This window comes from Notamacropus eugenii, chromosome 4 (assembly GCF_028372415.1).
Source record: "Notamacropus eugenii isolate mMacEug1 chromosome 4, mMacEug1.pri_v2, whole genome shotgun sequence".
NCBI lineage: Eukaryota > Metazoa > Chordata > Mammalia > Diprotodontia > Macropodidae > Notamacropus > Notamacropus eugenii.
In genome coordinates, this window is record NC_092875.1 from 111,103,342 (window position 1) to 111,121,387 (window position 18,046).

The 18,046-nt window shown below is 38.5% G+C and overlaps 1 protein-coding gene across 2 annotated transcripts in view; it reads left to right on the forward strand.

Annotated features, from left to right (window-relative positions):
* The window catches only part of ADCY8 (adenylate cyclase 8), a 387,812-nt gene that overhangs the window by 204,361 nt on the left and 165,405 nt on the right, over window positions 1-18,046 (forward strand). For both annotated transcript variants that reach the window (XM_072603060.1, XM_072603059.1), the window contains exon 6: window positions 10,704-10,862. In XM_072603060.1, the coding sequence (XP_072459161.1) occupies window positions 10,704-10,862 (159 nt within the window). The remainder of the gene's footprint in view (window positions 1-10,703; window positions 10,863-18,046) is intronic.

The window sequence follows — 18,046 nt, forward strand, 5'->3', positions numbered from 1 at the left end:
GAATTCTCCACTCTACACTTTTCATCTGCAATCTAGGCTGGTTTCAAATCCATAGAACAAGAAGCCTTTCCCAAGTTAAGCAAATCACTTGAAATCCTGTGATAATACCGTTTAGCTCTGCCTTGGATAGTCAGCGCCTTCCCCACTCTCTTTGTCTCCCCTCCCCTGTGACAGGAGGACTGGAGGGTAGGTTACTAAACTCCTACGAAAATTTTCCTTTAAAGAGGGCAGGACTTTCAGCATTCTCTGCAATTTTTTTTTTTTGGAGGCAATGATGCTTCAGTGACTTATCCAGGATCATAGAGCTGGTAAGTGTCTGAGGCAGGATGTGAATTCAGAACCTCCTGATTCTGGGACTCTCCACTTTATATTTGCAGCTATGCTTGGTTTGAACTAAATGTTTCCTGCTTCCTTGCCTCCTTTGCCAATTTCCTTCTGTGTGCTGTCTTTACCCGTTAGACTGTAAGCTCCTTACAGGTAACATCTAATCTTTCTTTTTCTTATTTTTATCTCCAGCACTTAGCGCAATGCCTGACACATAGTAAGAGTTTATCGAATAGAATCTAATTGAAGGAGCTTACATTCTACTAGAGGGATACAATAGGTTTACAGATAAGTAAACATAGAATAAATATCCAGTGATTGGAGGCCAGCTTGGGAACTAGCAAGAGGGAGATTCAGAAAAGGCCTTTTGGGAAACTCAGAGTTTTGAGAGGAGAGAACATTTCTGGTTTCAGCAAAAGCATGAAGGCATGAGATGCACTGTTACATAAGGGGAACAGCAAACAGGTCAGTTTGTCTAGAACATAGAAGTCATGGGAGAAATCATGAGTAAACAGTCCAGATAGATAGACTAGAGCCAGACTGTGAAGGGTTTTAAGTACCAAACAAAAATTTGAATTTTAACCTGAAGGCAATGGGGAACCAATGAAGATTCTTGAGCAAAGGTATGACATGATCAGACCAGCACTTTAGGAATATCAATCTGAATATCGTGGAAGACAGAGTGAAGAAGAGACTAGTTGCAGGGAGACAAATAAGAAGGCTAATACAATAGTCAGGGCAGCTAGGTGATACAGTGATCTAGAGACAGGAAGATCTAAGTTCAAATCCACTCTCAGAGGCTCACTAATTGTGTGACCCAGGGCAAGTCACTTGAACTCTGTTTGCCTTAATCCACTGGAGAAGGAAATGGCAAAGTGCGTCAGTATCTTTGCCAAGAAAACCATGTGGGGTCATGAAGAGTTGATTATGCCTGAACAGCAGCAAATAATTTAGGGCAGTTAAGTGGCTCAGTGGATAGAGTGCGGGACCTGAAGTCAGGAAGACCTGAGTTCAAATTTGGCATCAGATACTTACTGACTCTAATCAAGTCTTTTAAGCCTGTTTGCTTTGGTTCCTTCATCTGTCAAAGGAGTTGAAGAAGAAAATGGCAAACTACTCCAATTTCTCCACCAAGAAAACCCCAAGTGGGGTCACAAAGAGTCAGACATGACTGAAATGACTGAACAACAGCAGTACAGTGGTCCAGACAAGAGGGCTTGGACTAAGAAAATAGCAGTAGAAGTGGAAAGAAGGGAAAGAAAGATCCACTGTAATTTCACTGATTGTTGCTGATTTTTACTTTCTGAGGCTAGATAAAGAAATTCTAATACCTCTTTCCTTTGAGAGGCAGCATGGTGTGATGCAAAGGGAGTTGTACTGGAAAGGCAAAAAAGGCTTACATATAAATTTTGTTTCTGATATTTGCTAACTGTAGGGAAGTTATTTAACCTCTCTTGGCCTCTACTTCCTCATCTGTAAAATAGAGATAATACCTATAGTGCTTCCCTCAAAGAGCTATGGTTAGGATGAAATGAAATCATTTCAGTGAAGCTTAAAGTTTGTCTCAGGGCTAGTTGTTGTTATGTGAAAGCTTTCAGATGCTCAGGGAGGACTATTTTATCATAACATTATGGCAAGAAAATTTTAAAAAAAATCTGAATCTGGACTCAGTGGACCTGAATTCAAATCCAGCTTTGATTATATATTCTAATGGTGACCTTTAAGATGTCACTTAACCTTTACAGTGCCTTTTCCTCACGTGTATTGTGAGAGAACTAAAGTAAGTGATAGCTAGCACTCCGGAGAGTTCAGAATCCCTGATCTGGTTTCTGTAAGAGGAAGTAGCTCGTGATCTTTTGTTTTTCAATCATGCCTGACTCTTTGTGACCCCATTTGGTATTTTCTCAGCAAAGATATGAGAGTGGTTTGCCATTTCCTTTTCCAGATCATTTTCCAGATGATGTGTGTGTGTGTGTGTGTGTGCGTGTGAGTGTGTGTGTGTTTGTCCTTCGCTGCCGAAGAAGACCATGCCATCAGAGAAATGATGACATGCTTTGCACTTGACTTTGTTTTGAGCAAGAGAGGCCTGTGCAGGTCAGTAGCCTCACTTCTCCTCCAGAGCCATCTGAATCCAGTGACCAGATATTCATCAGGATGACTGGAGATGACCCAGGATGAGGCAATTGGGGTTAAGTAACTTTTCCAAGGTCACACAGCTAGTGAGTGTCAAGTGTCTGAGGGGAGATTTGAACTGAGGCAAACAAGGTTAAGTGAGTTGTCTGGAGTCATACAGCTCATAAGTGTGTGAGGCCAGATTTAAACTTGGGGAGATGAGTCTTCCTGACTCCAGCCCCACTACTCTATCCATTGGCATCAGCTAGCTGCTCCAGAAGCTGGTGTCACAGTGGTTAGAGTGCTGGGCTTAAAATTAGGGAGAGCTGAATTTAAAACTGTAGTCAGGATAGGCCAAGATGGTGGAGTGAAAGCAAAGACTCACCTAAGCTCCTGGACAAATTCCTCTGGATACCTCTGAAAGGAGAATCTGACCAAACTTTGGAGGTGCGGAATCCAGTGGGTGACAGACTTTGACGGATTCGGAGCCCAGGTTAGACTGGAAGGTCCATGGGAAGGATCTGTTCCGCAGGGGTGAGCCCCCAGCGCACAGCGCAGCGCGGTCAGCGCAGCAGGGCGGAAGGGACCTGAGAAGCCCGAGAGTGGCGGGCGAAAACAGCGGAGCAGGAGACAAGCCAAACCGAGCCGGTGAGAGCCACTGAGCACCAGATATCAGCGCAGCAGCCCTTGAAACCTTCAGCCTGAAGACTAAACTTCGGTAAGTCACCTACTTGAACTTCGGGGAGCCAGGATGGCGGAGTGATCAGTAAATGCTCTCTCCTCCCCCCTGATGACCGTGAAAGAACCATAAAATATTTCCCCAGAAAAATCCTGGATCAGCGGGAACAGCAGAAGGGGGCAAATAGTCTCATAACACCAGAGGCTAGGAAAATAGCAAAGGGGGATTCTTCCTACTGTGGCGGAGGCAATCCGGAAGGACAGAGGACCCAGGGCAGAGAAAATTCGCACTGAGACCCAGGCAAGCCTCAGCACCGGGAGAGGAGCCCCAGGACGGGTGGGAACACGCGTTAGCATCTAGGCGTGCCTCAGCCCTCCAGGGGAAAAGGGAAGACAATAGGGAAGCTGGGATCACCATCCCCTGACCTTGCCTTTGCCTCAGGTCAGCTGAGGAGATCTCCTGTGACCAGACCACTCCTCCCACACACCTAACAAGCTAACTCCAGGGTTGATCTGGGAAACAAAAACCAAAAACCTGCTTTTAACTTCTTCACACATCAGCTCAACACAAAGTTCTGTACCTTCTGACTGAAAGAACCAGAAGCTACAACACTCAGCCAACATCATGAATCGGAAAAAGCAGACAAAAAGTGAAAAAACCATAGAATCTTTCTATGGGGATAAGGACCAAAACACAAACACCAAAGAGGTCAGAGCTGAGACTGTACTTCCATCTGAAACTTCAGAAGGGACTATGAATTTCTCACAAGCACAACTAGCTTACCTGGAACAGCTGAAGAAGGGAATAGAAGAAAAACTGGCCAATGATTTTAAAATTATAAAAAAAGAATTCACTGATGAGAACATCACTTTGAAAATGAAAATTGAAGAAATGGAAAAGGAAGTTCAAAAATTAACTGGAGAAAATAATTCCCTAAAAGGAAGAGTTAATCAAACGGAAAAGGAAACCCAAAACCTAATTGGGAAAATTGATCAAATGGAAAAGGAAACACAAAACCTAACTGGGAAAATTGGTTGAATGGAAAAAGAAGTATAAAAATTAAATGGAGAAAATAGCTCCTTAAAGGGAAAAATTGGTCAGATGGAAAAGGAGATGCAAAAGTTAACTGAAGAAAACAATACGATGAAGATTAGAATTGGGCAAGTAGAAACTAATGACTCAATGAGGCAACAAGAATCAGTCAAACAAAATCTAAAGAATGAAAAGATAGAAGATAATGTAAAATATTTAATTGGAAAAACAACTGACCTGGAAAATAGATCCAGGAGAGAAAATTTAAGAATTATTGGCCTGCCAGAAACCCATGATGAAGAAAAGAGTCTGGACAATATCTTCCAGGAAATCATCAAGGAAAACTGCCCAGAAGTACTAGACTCAGAGGGCAAAATAGTCATTGAAAGAATCCACCATTCCCCTCCCAAAAGGGATCCCAAACTCAAAACCCCAAGAAATATTGTTGCCAAATTCCAGAGCTATCAAGTGAAGGAGAAAATACTACAAGCAGCCAGAAAGAAACAATTCAAATATCAAGGACATACAGTCAGGATCACACAGGACCTTGCAGCTTCTACATTAAAAGATCGAAAGAATTGGAACCCAATATTCCATAAGGCAAAGGAGTTGGGACTTCAACCAAGGATCAACTACCCAGCAAAGTTCAGCATAACATTTCAGGCAAGGAGAAAGTCATTCAATGAAATAAGGGATTTCCAGAGCTTCCTGACCAAAACACCAGAACTCAATAGACAATTTGATCTTCAAATGCAGGTCTCAAGAGAATCATAAAAAGGTACATAGGGGGGAAAAAACAAAAACAAAAACTTGCTACTCAATTAGGGCAAACTGTTTACCTCCCTATAAGGGAAGATGATACCTGTTAATCTTGAGAACTGTGCAGCTATTATGATAAAAGGGACATACGTAGAGGGAACGGGTATAAAGTAAATGATGTCATGTCAAAAATATGATTTAAGTATGAGAAGGGATTGTAATACGAGGTGTGAAAAAGAGGAAGCAGAAAATGGCAAATTACATCACAGGAAGAAGTACAAAACTATAGTAGAGGGAAGGAGGGGGGGGAGATGAGCATTGTTTGAGAGGTACGCTCATCTGATTTGTTTAAAGGAGGGAAAAATAATCTTAAGTAGATAATCCTAACTAGCTCTATGAGGTAGTAGGAGGGGAAGGGGGAAGAAAGGGGAGGGAGGCTAAAAGGGAGGGAAGAAGCAATAAGAGTAAAGGGGAGTAAAAGGGAGGGGGGGCTAAAAGAAGGAGGGGAAGGCTGCAGGAGGAGGGGGAGAAAAGTGAATACTATTGAGGAGGGGAAGGGAGAAGGGAGAGCTAAAAGCACAAATGGTGGGAAAGAGGATGGAGGGAAATACACAGATTGTAATCATAACTGAATGTGAATGGAATGAACTCTCCCATAAAACAGAGACAGATAGCAGAATGGATTAAAAGCCATAATCCAACAATATGCTGCTTACAAGAAACACATTTGAAACGGGGGGATACACATAGGATAAAGGTCAAAGGATGGAGCAGAATATATTGTGCTTCAGCTCATGTAAGAAAGGCAGGAGTAGCAATCCTAATCTCAGACAAAGCAAAAGCAGAAATAGATCTATTCAAAAGGGATAAGGATGGAAACTATATCCTGCTAAAAGGCACCATAGACAATGAAGCAATATCATTACTAAACATGTATGCTCCAAGTGGTATAGCATCCAGATTCTTAGAGGAGAGGTTGGGGGAGTTGAAGGAAGAAATTGACAGCAAAACTATACTAGTGGGGGACCTCAACCTCCCCCTCTCTGAACTCGATAAATCTAACCTCAAAATAAACAAGAAAGAGATTAAGGAGGTAAATAAAACTCTGGATAAGGTAGATATGATAGATCTTTGGAGAAAATTAAATGGGAATAGAAAGGAATATACCTTTTTCTCAGCGGTACATGGAACATTTACAAAAATTGACCATGTACTAGGACATAAAAATCTCACAATCCAGTGCAGAAAGGTAGAGATAATCAATGCATCCTTCTCAGATCATAATGCATTAAAAATTACATGTAATAAAAGGCCATGGAAAGATAAACCAAAAATCAATTAGAAACTAAAAAATCTAATTCTAAAGAAGGGTTGGGTTAAAGAAGAAATCATAGAAACAATCAATAATTTCATTCAAGAGAATGACAATAGTGAGACAACATACCAAATCTTATGGGATACTGCAAAAGCAGTTTTTAGGGGAAGTTTTATATCTTTGAATGCTTACATAAATAAAATAGAGAAAGAGGAGATCAATGACTTGGGCTTGCAGTTGAAAAAGCTAGAAAAAGAACAAATTGAAAATCCCCAAGTAAATACCAAATTAGAAATACTGAAAACCAAAGGAGAGATTAATAAAATTGAAATTAAGAAAACTATTGAATTAATAAATAAAACCAATAGTTGGTTTTATGAAAAAACTAATAAAATTGATAAACCTTTGGTCAATCTGATTAAGAAAAAGAAAGAAGAAAATCAAATTACTAATATTAAAAATGAAAGGGGTGAACTCACCTCCAATGAGGAGGAAATTAAAACAATAATTAGAAACTACTTTGCCCAACTTTATGCCCACAAATTCGATAATCTAAACAAGATGGATGAATATTTTAAAAAATACAAATTGCCCAGATTAACAGAAGAGGAAGTTGAATACTTAAACAAGCCCATCTCAGAAAAAAAATTGAACAAGCCATCAATGAACTCCCTAGGAAAAAATCTCCAGGGCCAGATGGATTCACAAGTGAATTCTATTAAACATTTAAAGAACAGTTAATTCCAATACTACATACACTATTTTTGAAAATTGGGGAAGAAGGAGTCCTCCCAAATTCTTTCTATGATACAAATATGGTTTTGATACCCAAACCAGGAAGAGACAAAACAGAGAAAGAAAATTATAGACCAATTTCCCTAATGAATATAGATGCAAAAATTTTAAATAAGATTTTAGCAAAACGAATACAGCATCTTATCACAAGATTAATACATTATGATCAGGTAGGATTCATACCAGGATTACAGGGCCGGTTCAATATTAGGAAAACTATTAGCATTATCGATCACATCAACAACAAAGCTAACAAAAACCACATGATTATCTCAATAGATGCAGAAAAAGCTTTTGACAAAATACAACACCCATTCCTACTAAAAACACTGGAGAACGTAGGAATAAAGGGAACTTTCCATAAAATAATAAGCAGTATCTATCTAAAACCTTCAGCAAGCATTATATGCAATGGGGATAAGCTAGATGCATTCCCAATAAAATCAGGGGTGAAACAAGGATGTCCATTATCACCACTATTATTCAATATGGTACTAGAAATGTTAGCTGTAGCAATTAGACAAGATAAAGATATTGAAGGAATAAGAATAGCCAAAGAAGAAACTAAGTTATCACTCTTTGCAGATGATATGATGATCTACTTAGAGAATCCCAGAGATTCAAGTAAAAAATTACTTGAAATAATAAACAACTTTGGCAAAGTTGCAGGTTACAAAATAAACCCACACAAATCTTCTGCATTCCTATATATTAGCAACAAAGTCCAACAGCAAGAGATAGAAAGAGAAATCCCATTTAAAGCTAGGGTAGACAGTATAAAATACTTAGGAGTTTACCTGCCAAAACAAACCCAGGGATTATATGAACACAATTAGAAGACACTTTTGGCACAAATAAAGTCAGATTTAAGTAAGTGGAAAAACATTAGTTGCTCATGGGTAGGCCGTGCTAATATAATAAAAATGACAATTCTACCTAAATTAATTTACTTATTTAGTGCCATACCAATTAAACTATCAGACAATTATTTTCTAGAGCTGGATAAAATAATATCAAAATTCATTTGGAAAAACAAAAGGTCCAGAATATCAAAGGGACTAATGAAAAGAAATGCTTGGGAAGGTGGCCTAGCGCTACCAGACCTCAAACTGTACTCTAAAGCAGCAATTATCAAAACCACTTGGTATTGGCTAAGAAACAGAGAGGTAGACAAGTGGAATAGACTGGGCACTCAAGACGCAGTAGGCAAGGAATATAGCAACCTTCTGTTTGATAAACCCAAGGACCCCAGCTTCTGGGATAAGAACTCACTGTTTGACAAAAATTGCTGGGAATACTGGATAACAGTGTGGCAGAAATTAGGCATAGACCCTTACCTGACACCGTACACAAGAATAAAGTCCAAATGGGTACATGATTTAGGTATAAAGATTGATAACATGAATAAACTGGAGAAGCAAGGAATAGTGTATTTATCAGATCTATGGAGAAGGGAAGAATTTTTTACTAAAGGAGAGATAGAAAGCATTATGAAATGCAAAATGGATAACTTTGATTACATTAAACTGAGAAGTTTTTGCACAACCAAACCCAATGCAACCAAAATCCGGAGGGATGTAGTAAATTGGGAAAGAATTTTTACAGCTAAGCTCAGGGATAAAGGCCTCATTTCTAGAATATATAGAGAACTGACTCAAATGTATAATCATACAAGTCATTCCCCAGTTGATAAATGGTCAAAGGATATGAACAGGCAATTTTCAGAAGAAGAAATTAAAGATATCTATAATCATATGAAAAAATGCTCTAAATCACTATTGATTAGAGAGATGCAAATCAAAACAACTCTGAGGTACCACATCACACCTATAAGATTGGCAAACATGACAGAACAAGAAAATGATAAATGCTGGAGAGGATGTGGGAGAGTTGGAACACTAATTCATTGTTGGTGGAGCTGTGAGCACATCCAAACATTCTGGAGAGCAATTTGGAACTATGCCCAAAGGGCTACAAAAATGTGCATACCCTTTGACCCAGCAATATCGCTACTAGGACTGTATCCCCAAGAGATCATAAAAATGGGAAAGGGTCCCACATGTACAAAAATATTTATAGCAGCACTTTTTGTAGTTGCCAAAAACTGGAAGTCAAGGGGATGTCCATCAATTGGGGAATGGCTGAATAAATTATGGTATATGAATGTAATGGAGTACTATTGTGCCATAAGAAATGATGAACAAGAAGACTTCAGAGAGGCCTGGAAGGACTTATATGACCTGATGCTGAGTGAAAGGAGCAGAACCAGGAGAACTTTGTGCACAGCAACGACCACAGTGTGTGAGAGTTTTACTGGTAGACTTGGAATTTTGTAATAACGCAAGAACTTCTTAAAAAAAAAAAAATCCCAACAGTGGTTCTCAAGGCAAAATGCCTTCCACACTCAGAGAAAGAAATATGGAAGTCATCTGCAAAATGTAGCAGATCATGTTTGTGTATGTGTATGTTTTTGTGTATCATGTTTTGATTTGTTATATGATTTCTTTCATTTATTTTAGTCTGACTACATAGCATGACTATAGTGAAAATATACTCAATAGGAAAGTATATGTAGAACCTATACAGAATTGTATGCAGTCGTGGGGAGGGAGGGGGGTAGTGGGGGGTAGGTGTGGGGGGGATAAAATCTCAATTGTATGGCAGTGATTGTTAAACATTAAAAAATAATAAAAAAATTTAAAAAAAGAAGCATAAAAAATAAACATGAAAGAAAATCTAAAAAAAAAAAAAAAGCCTAAAAAAAAAACTGTACTCAGGTACTTAACTGGACAGGTGACCTTGGACAAGTCATTTTACTTCTCTGCCTCCATTTCTTTAACTGTAAAAGTAGGAATAATAATAGTACTTACCATACAGTATTGTTTTGAAGATCAACTAAGGTAATATATGTAGAAAGTACTTACTTAGTATGGTGCCTGTCACATAGTACTTATAAATGTTTATGCCCCTCCCTCCTCTAAGTATTCTCTTTTCTAGATTAGATAGACTTAGTTGCTTCACCCTATCATTATATGCTAAAGTTTTGAGTGATCATACCTTTCTGACCTGTCTTCTCCAAAATTTTTGGTATGTATGAATAAATTAATTAATATAATAAATAAATAAATATAATGAAAAAATTAACAAATAAATAAAACTTATTTTAATAAATAAAAAATAAAATAAAGGTGCTTTATAATGAATAGAGTTTTAGTTCATCATAGATTTTAGAGCTAAAAGGTACCTTAGACATCATCTGGTTTAACCTGTCTCCATCCCACACCCCACCCCTTTTACAGCTGGGGAAACTGTTTCCAAGCTAAAGTAAATGATTTGCCCAAGATCACTGAAGTACCAAATGGCCAGGCCAAGATTTGAACCCAGGTCTCCTGACTCTCAATTCAACCCTTTTTTTTTTTTTCAACTGACTATCCAAGGTTTCCATTCACTAACTTTTATTCCACTGTCTGTGTCTACCCTTTCCAGGCATATCACCTGTTCTGTGCCATTTACGTTTCCATTCTCCCTTGTCTTGATAAGAACACAGTGAAGATTGAGATCAAATTTCTCCTCATTTCTCATTTTCACATGTTCCCTAACTCTCAAGCAGGGTTTCGACAGCACACAGATGCTGAGGATGAGTTTCTTCCATTTCTAATGTGTGTATGTGTTGACTTTTCTGAACAGGTATGTTAGGTCAAGGACAAAGCATGACATTGACATGCGCATAGGCATCCATTCTGGATCAGTGCTCTGTGGAGTGTTGGGTCTCCGGAAGTGGCAGTTTGATGTTTGGTCCTGGGACGTGGACATCGCGAATAAGCTAGAATCAGGTGGAATCCCTGGGTAAGCTGTCCAATGAGCCTCACTAATGCTTTGATTTTTCTCTTTGCCTTGTAATTCAAATATACCAAATGCTTAGTAACAACTTTGAAAATTCACAGATTTAGAGGCTTACAATAGGCATTTAATATAATGCTCGTTGACTTAGCTCATCTTGGATGACCTGCAAGTAGAACTGGTCTCCAATAATGTCTGTTGAAACCAGTTAGCCACAAAACAGAAATAGTGAATGTTAAAAATCAAATTTCACATAAGAGATCTTTATGGACCTTGGAGTTTGGTGCTCAAATGCCAATTCTCCCTTCAGACAGTTAGCCTTGTGGATCTGAGTTTGCAGCTTAGGTTTTTGAGCATCAGACAGAAGCAAGGAGTTCTGGAATATTTTATGCCTTTGACAAGATCAGTATGTCTCCATTTAATTCCTTCCCACAAACCTAGATTTCTACCTCTACTGAGTATTCTTGGCAGCTCATTATATCTGAAGAGTATAATCTCTCACCTTTTCACTCACCTGACATATACCATTCATTTTACCATACCCCAGAATGGATTGGATCCAAAGATGATGACACTTTGAGTGGTTCATTTGAAATGTACCAGATAAATACAACATTTTATTTTTTGTGTTGCTAGGCGCTACCAGGTCAGCAAATTATCCGAAAAATTGTTCCTAAATGTTATTTCATGGTACACTAGAATATGTGGGGCTGCTGTATTTGTTTAAGAACTTCTTATTGTGTTAGGCACTGTACTAATTAATGGGGAATAAAAAAACAGTCTCTGCCCTCAAGATTCTATGATCAAATAAAATTTACAAACTCCTTCCCAGGGTGAGAGGGAAAAGTTTCAAAAGACTTTCCATCTTTGAGAGACAGCCCATCTTTTATTGGAGTCACATGGTATGACATATTCAAGTACTTTCCAGTACTTGAATTCCCACTCTGGAGATGGTACTATATATGTGGGTATGCTACATCCAGCTCAAACTAGCTTGTGAGAGTCAATTATTAAACTTTTAGCGTGGGAATTTATACTTTGAGAATCAGCAAATACTCAAAATCACAACTTGATTTATTGTTCTGTTGATTGTTTGAGTCAGGGACTGGAAAACTAAAGACTGAGGGCTAAATCTAGCTCTTGCCCTGTTTGTGTGTATGTGTGTGTTCGTCCTTTGTTGTGAAAGAAGACCATGCATCAGAGAAATAATGACATGACTTGCACTTGACTTTGATTTGAGTGAGGGAGGCCTGTGCAGGTTACCAACCTCACTTCTCCTCCAGAGCCATCTGAATCTAGTGACCAGATATTCATCAGGATGACTGGAGATGAGCCAGGATAAGGCAACTGGGGTTAAGTGACTTACTTAAGGTCACACAGCTAGTGAGTGTCAAGTGTCTGAGGTGAGATTGGAACTCAGGTCCTCCTGACTTCTGCACTAGTGATCTATCCACTGCACCACCTACCTGCCTTGCCCTGTTTCTGGTCTATGAATGAAGGATGATTAAAACGTGACTGGGGGACATTAGTTTCCTAACCCCTCATCTAGACATAACAAAGTAATGGAAAACATAATTAATAACGCAGTTTAAACTTAAAAGGGTTTTGTGTGCTTTTTTCCCCCAGAGAGCCAATTGTTAAACATTTGTCAGCATGTTACTAGCACTGAAATTCACACATCAAGCATCTGAGATAGGGAGATACAGACCTACCACAATTGCTCACTAACTGCCCTCCCATAAACAGTTCACCAAAGGAACACACAAGAGACACCATTGTACAGGGTTATCTCTAGGACAACCCCTGCAGTAATTGAACCCTTGCCCAATTCCCAAAGACTTAATTGAGTCTGATCACTTCTTTCCTATTATGTAAATTCTTGTCAGAGGCAGTAGGCTGGTGCCCAGTCTTCATATTCATTAGTAACCGTAATTGTCCTTTTTTTCTTTCCTTCAGTGACTCAGCTACATTCTGCCTTGACATGCCAAAGTGACATTTTAGCTACTTGCTAAGATGCTCAGCAGCTCTATAAGGTTCTGGTTGGTTTCCCCTAGCTCTGGTGCTAATAAGGGAAGGTATCTGATATTTAATTGATCATTAAATTTAATAACTTCCTTGATAATTAAAAGTTGGCCAGTTATCCCCTTTTCGTTTCAATCATTTTGTTAAAATATCTTCTTTAACAATATTAGTCTACTTAAATACCAGAGTAAAGACTAGATGACAGAGCTGTTGGGAATATTCCTGAGTAGACTAGATGTCTGCTGGATCCCTTGTCCAACCCACAAATTCTAATAGCCTAATCATAGAATCAGTAGTGTTGCTTGATCTTTCTTGGGTGATTAAGAATGATACAGTCTCTCTGATCATCATTCTCTACATCAGCTGTCAGGTGTGGAAAGTATTTAAGAACTGACCCTTTATTTTTATACAGTCCCTTTCCATTTACCCTGATATTTCAAGAGAATAACCCCATTCTCTGGGCCAAAGCTTATATACTTCTTCCAAAACTCAAATGTCCAGTTCTGTTTGAAGTCCCTTTGAGACTGAGTCTCCAGAGTACCACAGTTTGTTACCTCACCCTAGAGGATTATCAGGAGCAGTTCATTTAAAGTCATGGTTGGAGCATGGAGTATTCTGGTTAATAAAGTATTTGCTTTGACAGCTGCCTTGTCAACCAGAAGACTTAGGATTATAGAGGATTAGTACTGGTTTTGTGAAGGGCTTAAGAGAAATCCATCTTGTCACTTTCTAGCCATACAAACAGGGCCCAAAGATGACTGATTTTCAAAAAACTGAATTATCGTTTGATCCACCATACTAAGACCATAATGAGCACAAGTTAACATTTCAAATAATAAAAGAATTTTGTAAGTACAATTAAAAGTCAAGAGTTTGAGATCACCCCACCTAGGGAATGCTAACAAGTACAGAGCAGTGTTCCTGTATTATCTAATCCTGCTTTTCTCCTTTAACAATAACTTTCAAGTTCATAAAACTGGACAAAAGTTGGCAATTTGTGAAAAGTATCCTCCGTTGGGTTTGCTCATATGGAAAGAGCAGAAAATTTTGTATTTATATAGGAAGAAAGGGGGAGGAAGAAGGACTAAGAAAAAGTACTTGCATTTTGAAACACAGGAAGTCAATTTTTTATGGGTTATCTTATACATTTCATGGCTATCTTTGGCATATCTATTGCTTAGAGGACACTATTTTAAGGAAGGTAAAAATTTTGAAGTCAAAGGTCCAGATCCATTTTACTTTATGGAATTCTGGGGCACAGGACATACACTATGTTTTTGACTTAAAAGTTAAAGAAAAACATGAGGGGAAAAGCAAGTAGAGGTTTCGTAGCTTCCTTCCTTTCGGAGGAAGTAAAATGGGGGAGGGAAAAAAAGAGAAGATACTCAGATTGACTAACAAACCAAATTCAGTCTATATTGGACTTCATTTCACCTTTTATTAGTGTTCATTTACTTCTATAAGATGACTAATACATTAATTATTTGCAGGATTGGAAATGTAAATTCCAATTCATTTCATCTCCACAGACATCTCTTAAGGGCCAATTGTGTGCCAAGTGGTGGGAAAACAAAGACAAAATAAAATAATATTTACCATCAATGGGTATAGAATCTAAACAGAGGAATGAACTATATGCCTACAAAATCCTATTAAATATGACATCTCTAGAGGTGTAACAGAGAACAAATGAGTGATCTGAGAGATTTCAGGAGGGGAGGGATCAGTAAAAGCTTCCTTCATCTTGTACATGTCTGTACTGCCCCAAGGAGTCACTTACTCCTACAGTGAGGTCATTTACACAGCCATCTAAAATAATTCAGGCTGTCAGCTCCTCTCTGGAACTAGAATTCTGCAAAGTGTCTTGAAGACGTGTTGGGTATTACTTTAATAATATCCCAGGTAGCAAGTAGGAATGAACCAAAGTAGTTTTGAAAGAGTTAACAATTTGCCTTATAGTAAGTTTATTTCTTCAGTTCTTGACTATTTAAATTCAATTTGATTCATTAAATATTTATTATATCACCACTATGTGCAAGGCAGTATGCTAAATGCTGCTAAAGGGAGATGATCTACAAAAATGAATAAGAAAGAGTCACTACCCTCATGAAATCCTCTAGAGGAGGAGGGTGGTGGAGATAAGACAACAAACATTCAAATTATTAGAGAATAAGTTTTGAGTGTGTTGGACCACTGGTTATAGTTTAACTAATTAACTAATTAATGATCCCTTTTCACTTCTACCTTTTGTAATTCCTAGGATTCTTCTAGGCTAAGTGAAAATACTCCTTATTATAGGACATTTTTCTTGCCCCCATCCCAGATGTTTGAGCTCTACAAATGACTTGGTATATGTTTTATATTTACTTATCTTCCAAGATATCATTTGACTTTCATTTCTTCACATCTCCCATGAGTAGAATATAGTAGGTACTTAATAAATGCTTCTTGAATTGAGCTACACTGAATTGACTCCTATTGAATCAAATATTTCAATACTATACAACAGAAATGTATTAAGTCCTCACTTAAGGACTGAGGATAGTAAGTACAAACATGCAAGTTTATAGTAGTCTGGGGGGATTTTTTGTGGGAAGAAAAGTGGAAGGAAGAGCAAAAAAAAAATGTTCATTAATTGAAAAAAACTTAACACATAGTTAACAGTTTCTGGTCTTGATAGCCAGCATTTATATAACACTTAAAGTTTTGCAAAGAGCTTAACAAATATTATCTCATTTTATCCTTAAAACAGCCCTGGAGGTAGGGGTTATTATTATTCTTATTTTACAAATGAGAAAACTGAGGCAGTGAGGTTAAGTCCATTCTTCAGGGTTACACAGCTACTAAATGTCTGAGACCAGATTTGAACTTCAGGCCTGCTTTCTGCAGTGTCACCTAGCTGCCAGTCAAATGACACAATCAAATGATGGCATTACCAGAGATACATAAATAAGTGCCAAACCAGGCTGCTCATTCTTTGCCCTGCCACTCTTTCCTTCCCTACTTTGATCTGACTCCATCAAGAATCCTGACATGGACATTTTCTCCAGACTGGTAAATATGAGGAAGAGGAGGAAGAAAAATAAGGAGGAGGAGGAGGACAAAGAGAAGGAGAAGAAGAAGAACATGAAGAAGAAGAAGAGGAGGAGGAGGAGCAGGAGCAGGAGGAGAAGAAGAGAAGAAGAAGAAGACAAAGAAGAAAAGGAAGAGGAAGAGAAGAAGAAGAAAGAGAAGGAGAAGAAGAAGAACATGAAGAAGAAGAAGAAGGGGGGGCAGGAGGAGAAGAAAAGAAGAAGACAAAGAAGAAAAGGAGGAGGAGAAGAAGAAGAAAGAGAAGGAGAAAAAGAAGAAGAGGAGGAAGAGGAGGGGCAGGAGGAGAAGAAGAGGAAAAGAAGAAGAAGAAGAAGAAAACTAGGTGGAGGAGGAGGAGGAGGCCTGAACACTATCAACGAAAACACTTGAGTTCAGGGACAAGAAGCCATATTTGGACTCAGCATATGAGAATATTCTGACAACTATGACCATCTAGTACTAGAATAGGTAGGCTGCCTCTGAAGAAAGTGTGATCCCCATCACTGGAGGTCTTCAGAAGGTACTGGGAATTAGTAGATAATTAATTAGTTGAGAGAGCATTTGCTAGCCATGGGAGAGTGAACACAGATTAATGTCATGATCCTGTCACAATGTTCCATTTCAAAAATCAAGGCAGCAAAACTAGAAAGCCATCCCAAGACTAAAAGAGAAAAGTAGCATATTAGAAAACGAGGCAGTCAAATATGGTTTGAACCTGGGCACAACAAGACTAAAACAAGCATCAGGGACTAGGAGGTCTACATAGAGTAGAAAACCATCATGGAAGGCAAAGAACAGACTATAGTCATATCTTTAAATTTTAAGTCAGAGGCCTGGAGTTCAATTTTTTATCTCTCCATTTATTACCCATGTTAATTTGGGTAAATCATTTAATGCCTGTGGGTCTTACTTTCCTCATCTGTAAAATGAGTCCCTTCCAGCTCTAAATGCATTCCCTCTTCTAATACATATACCTGTGTCCTTGGCCCTCTTCTCTTTACAATTCTCTCCCTTAATTTCATCCTTTCCTGTGTCTACACTTACATCCTCTGTATAGAGAGAACTCTCAGATCTACCTCTTGAGCCCTGATGAGAGGAATCCCCAAACTTGGAGTCCCAAAGAAGAATTAATTGTGGAAAATAGCATGGCATAATGTATTGAGTCTTAATTAGACTTGAGTTAAAAAAATACATGAGTCTAAATTGTACCTTTGGCATTTACTATGTGTAAATGGAATTATTTCCATAGGGAAGTAATTTACTCTCTCTTAGCCTCAGTATCTACATCTATAAAATGAAGATAATAAAATGAAGATAATAATGCCTGCAGGATTTGCCTCACAAGTTTATTGTGAGGATTAAATTACATAGTGCACGTAAGGTACCATGCAAAGAACTATAAAATGGCATTATTATTGTCAGCTATCATCCATCAGTATCACAGAATCTCACAGTTAAAAGGGGCCTCCAAAACTAATCTTCCTAACATCTTTCAGATGTACTTCCTTCTCTCTGATACTGCCATCACCTTGGTAGAGGTCCTCATCACCCCATGTCTGGATTATTGTAATGGCCCGATCTCTTTACCCCAAGTCTCTCCCTGTTCTAGGACTTCCTTCATCAATCTTTCTAAAGTGCAGGTCTGATCATGTTAATCCCTCTTCAATAAACTCCAGTGGCTTCCTATTACCTTTGGAAATACAAATACAAAATCCTCTTTTTCATTTGTAAAGCCTTGTATAACCTGTCCATTTCCTATCTTTCTAATGTCTCGCAACTTACTCCTCTTCACATACTCTCAGACCTGGTTTTCCATTTGCTGTTCCTCTTGTCTGGAATGTTCTTCCTCTTCCTCTCCACTTCTTTGGCTTCCTTCAAATTTCACCTAAAGTCTCACGTTGTGCTAGAGGTCTTTCCTGATCCTCCTTAATGTCCTCTTTCCAAGACCATCCATAATCTATCCTACATATCCCTTTGGTTGTGTGTAGTTGTTCTGTCCATTAGATTGTGAGCTAAGACTATCTTTGGGGGGGGGGGAGAAAGAGGGTGCTTTTCTTTTATCAACAATGCTTAGTATAGTGCCTGCAACAGAAGAA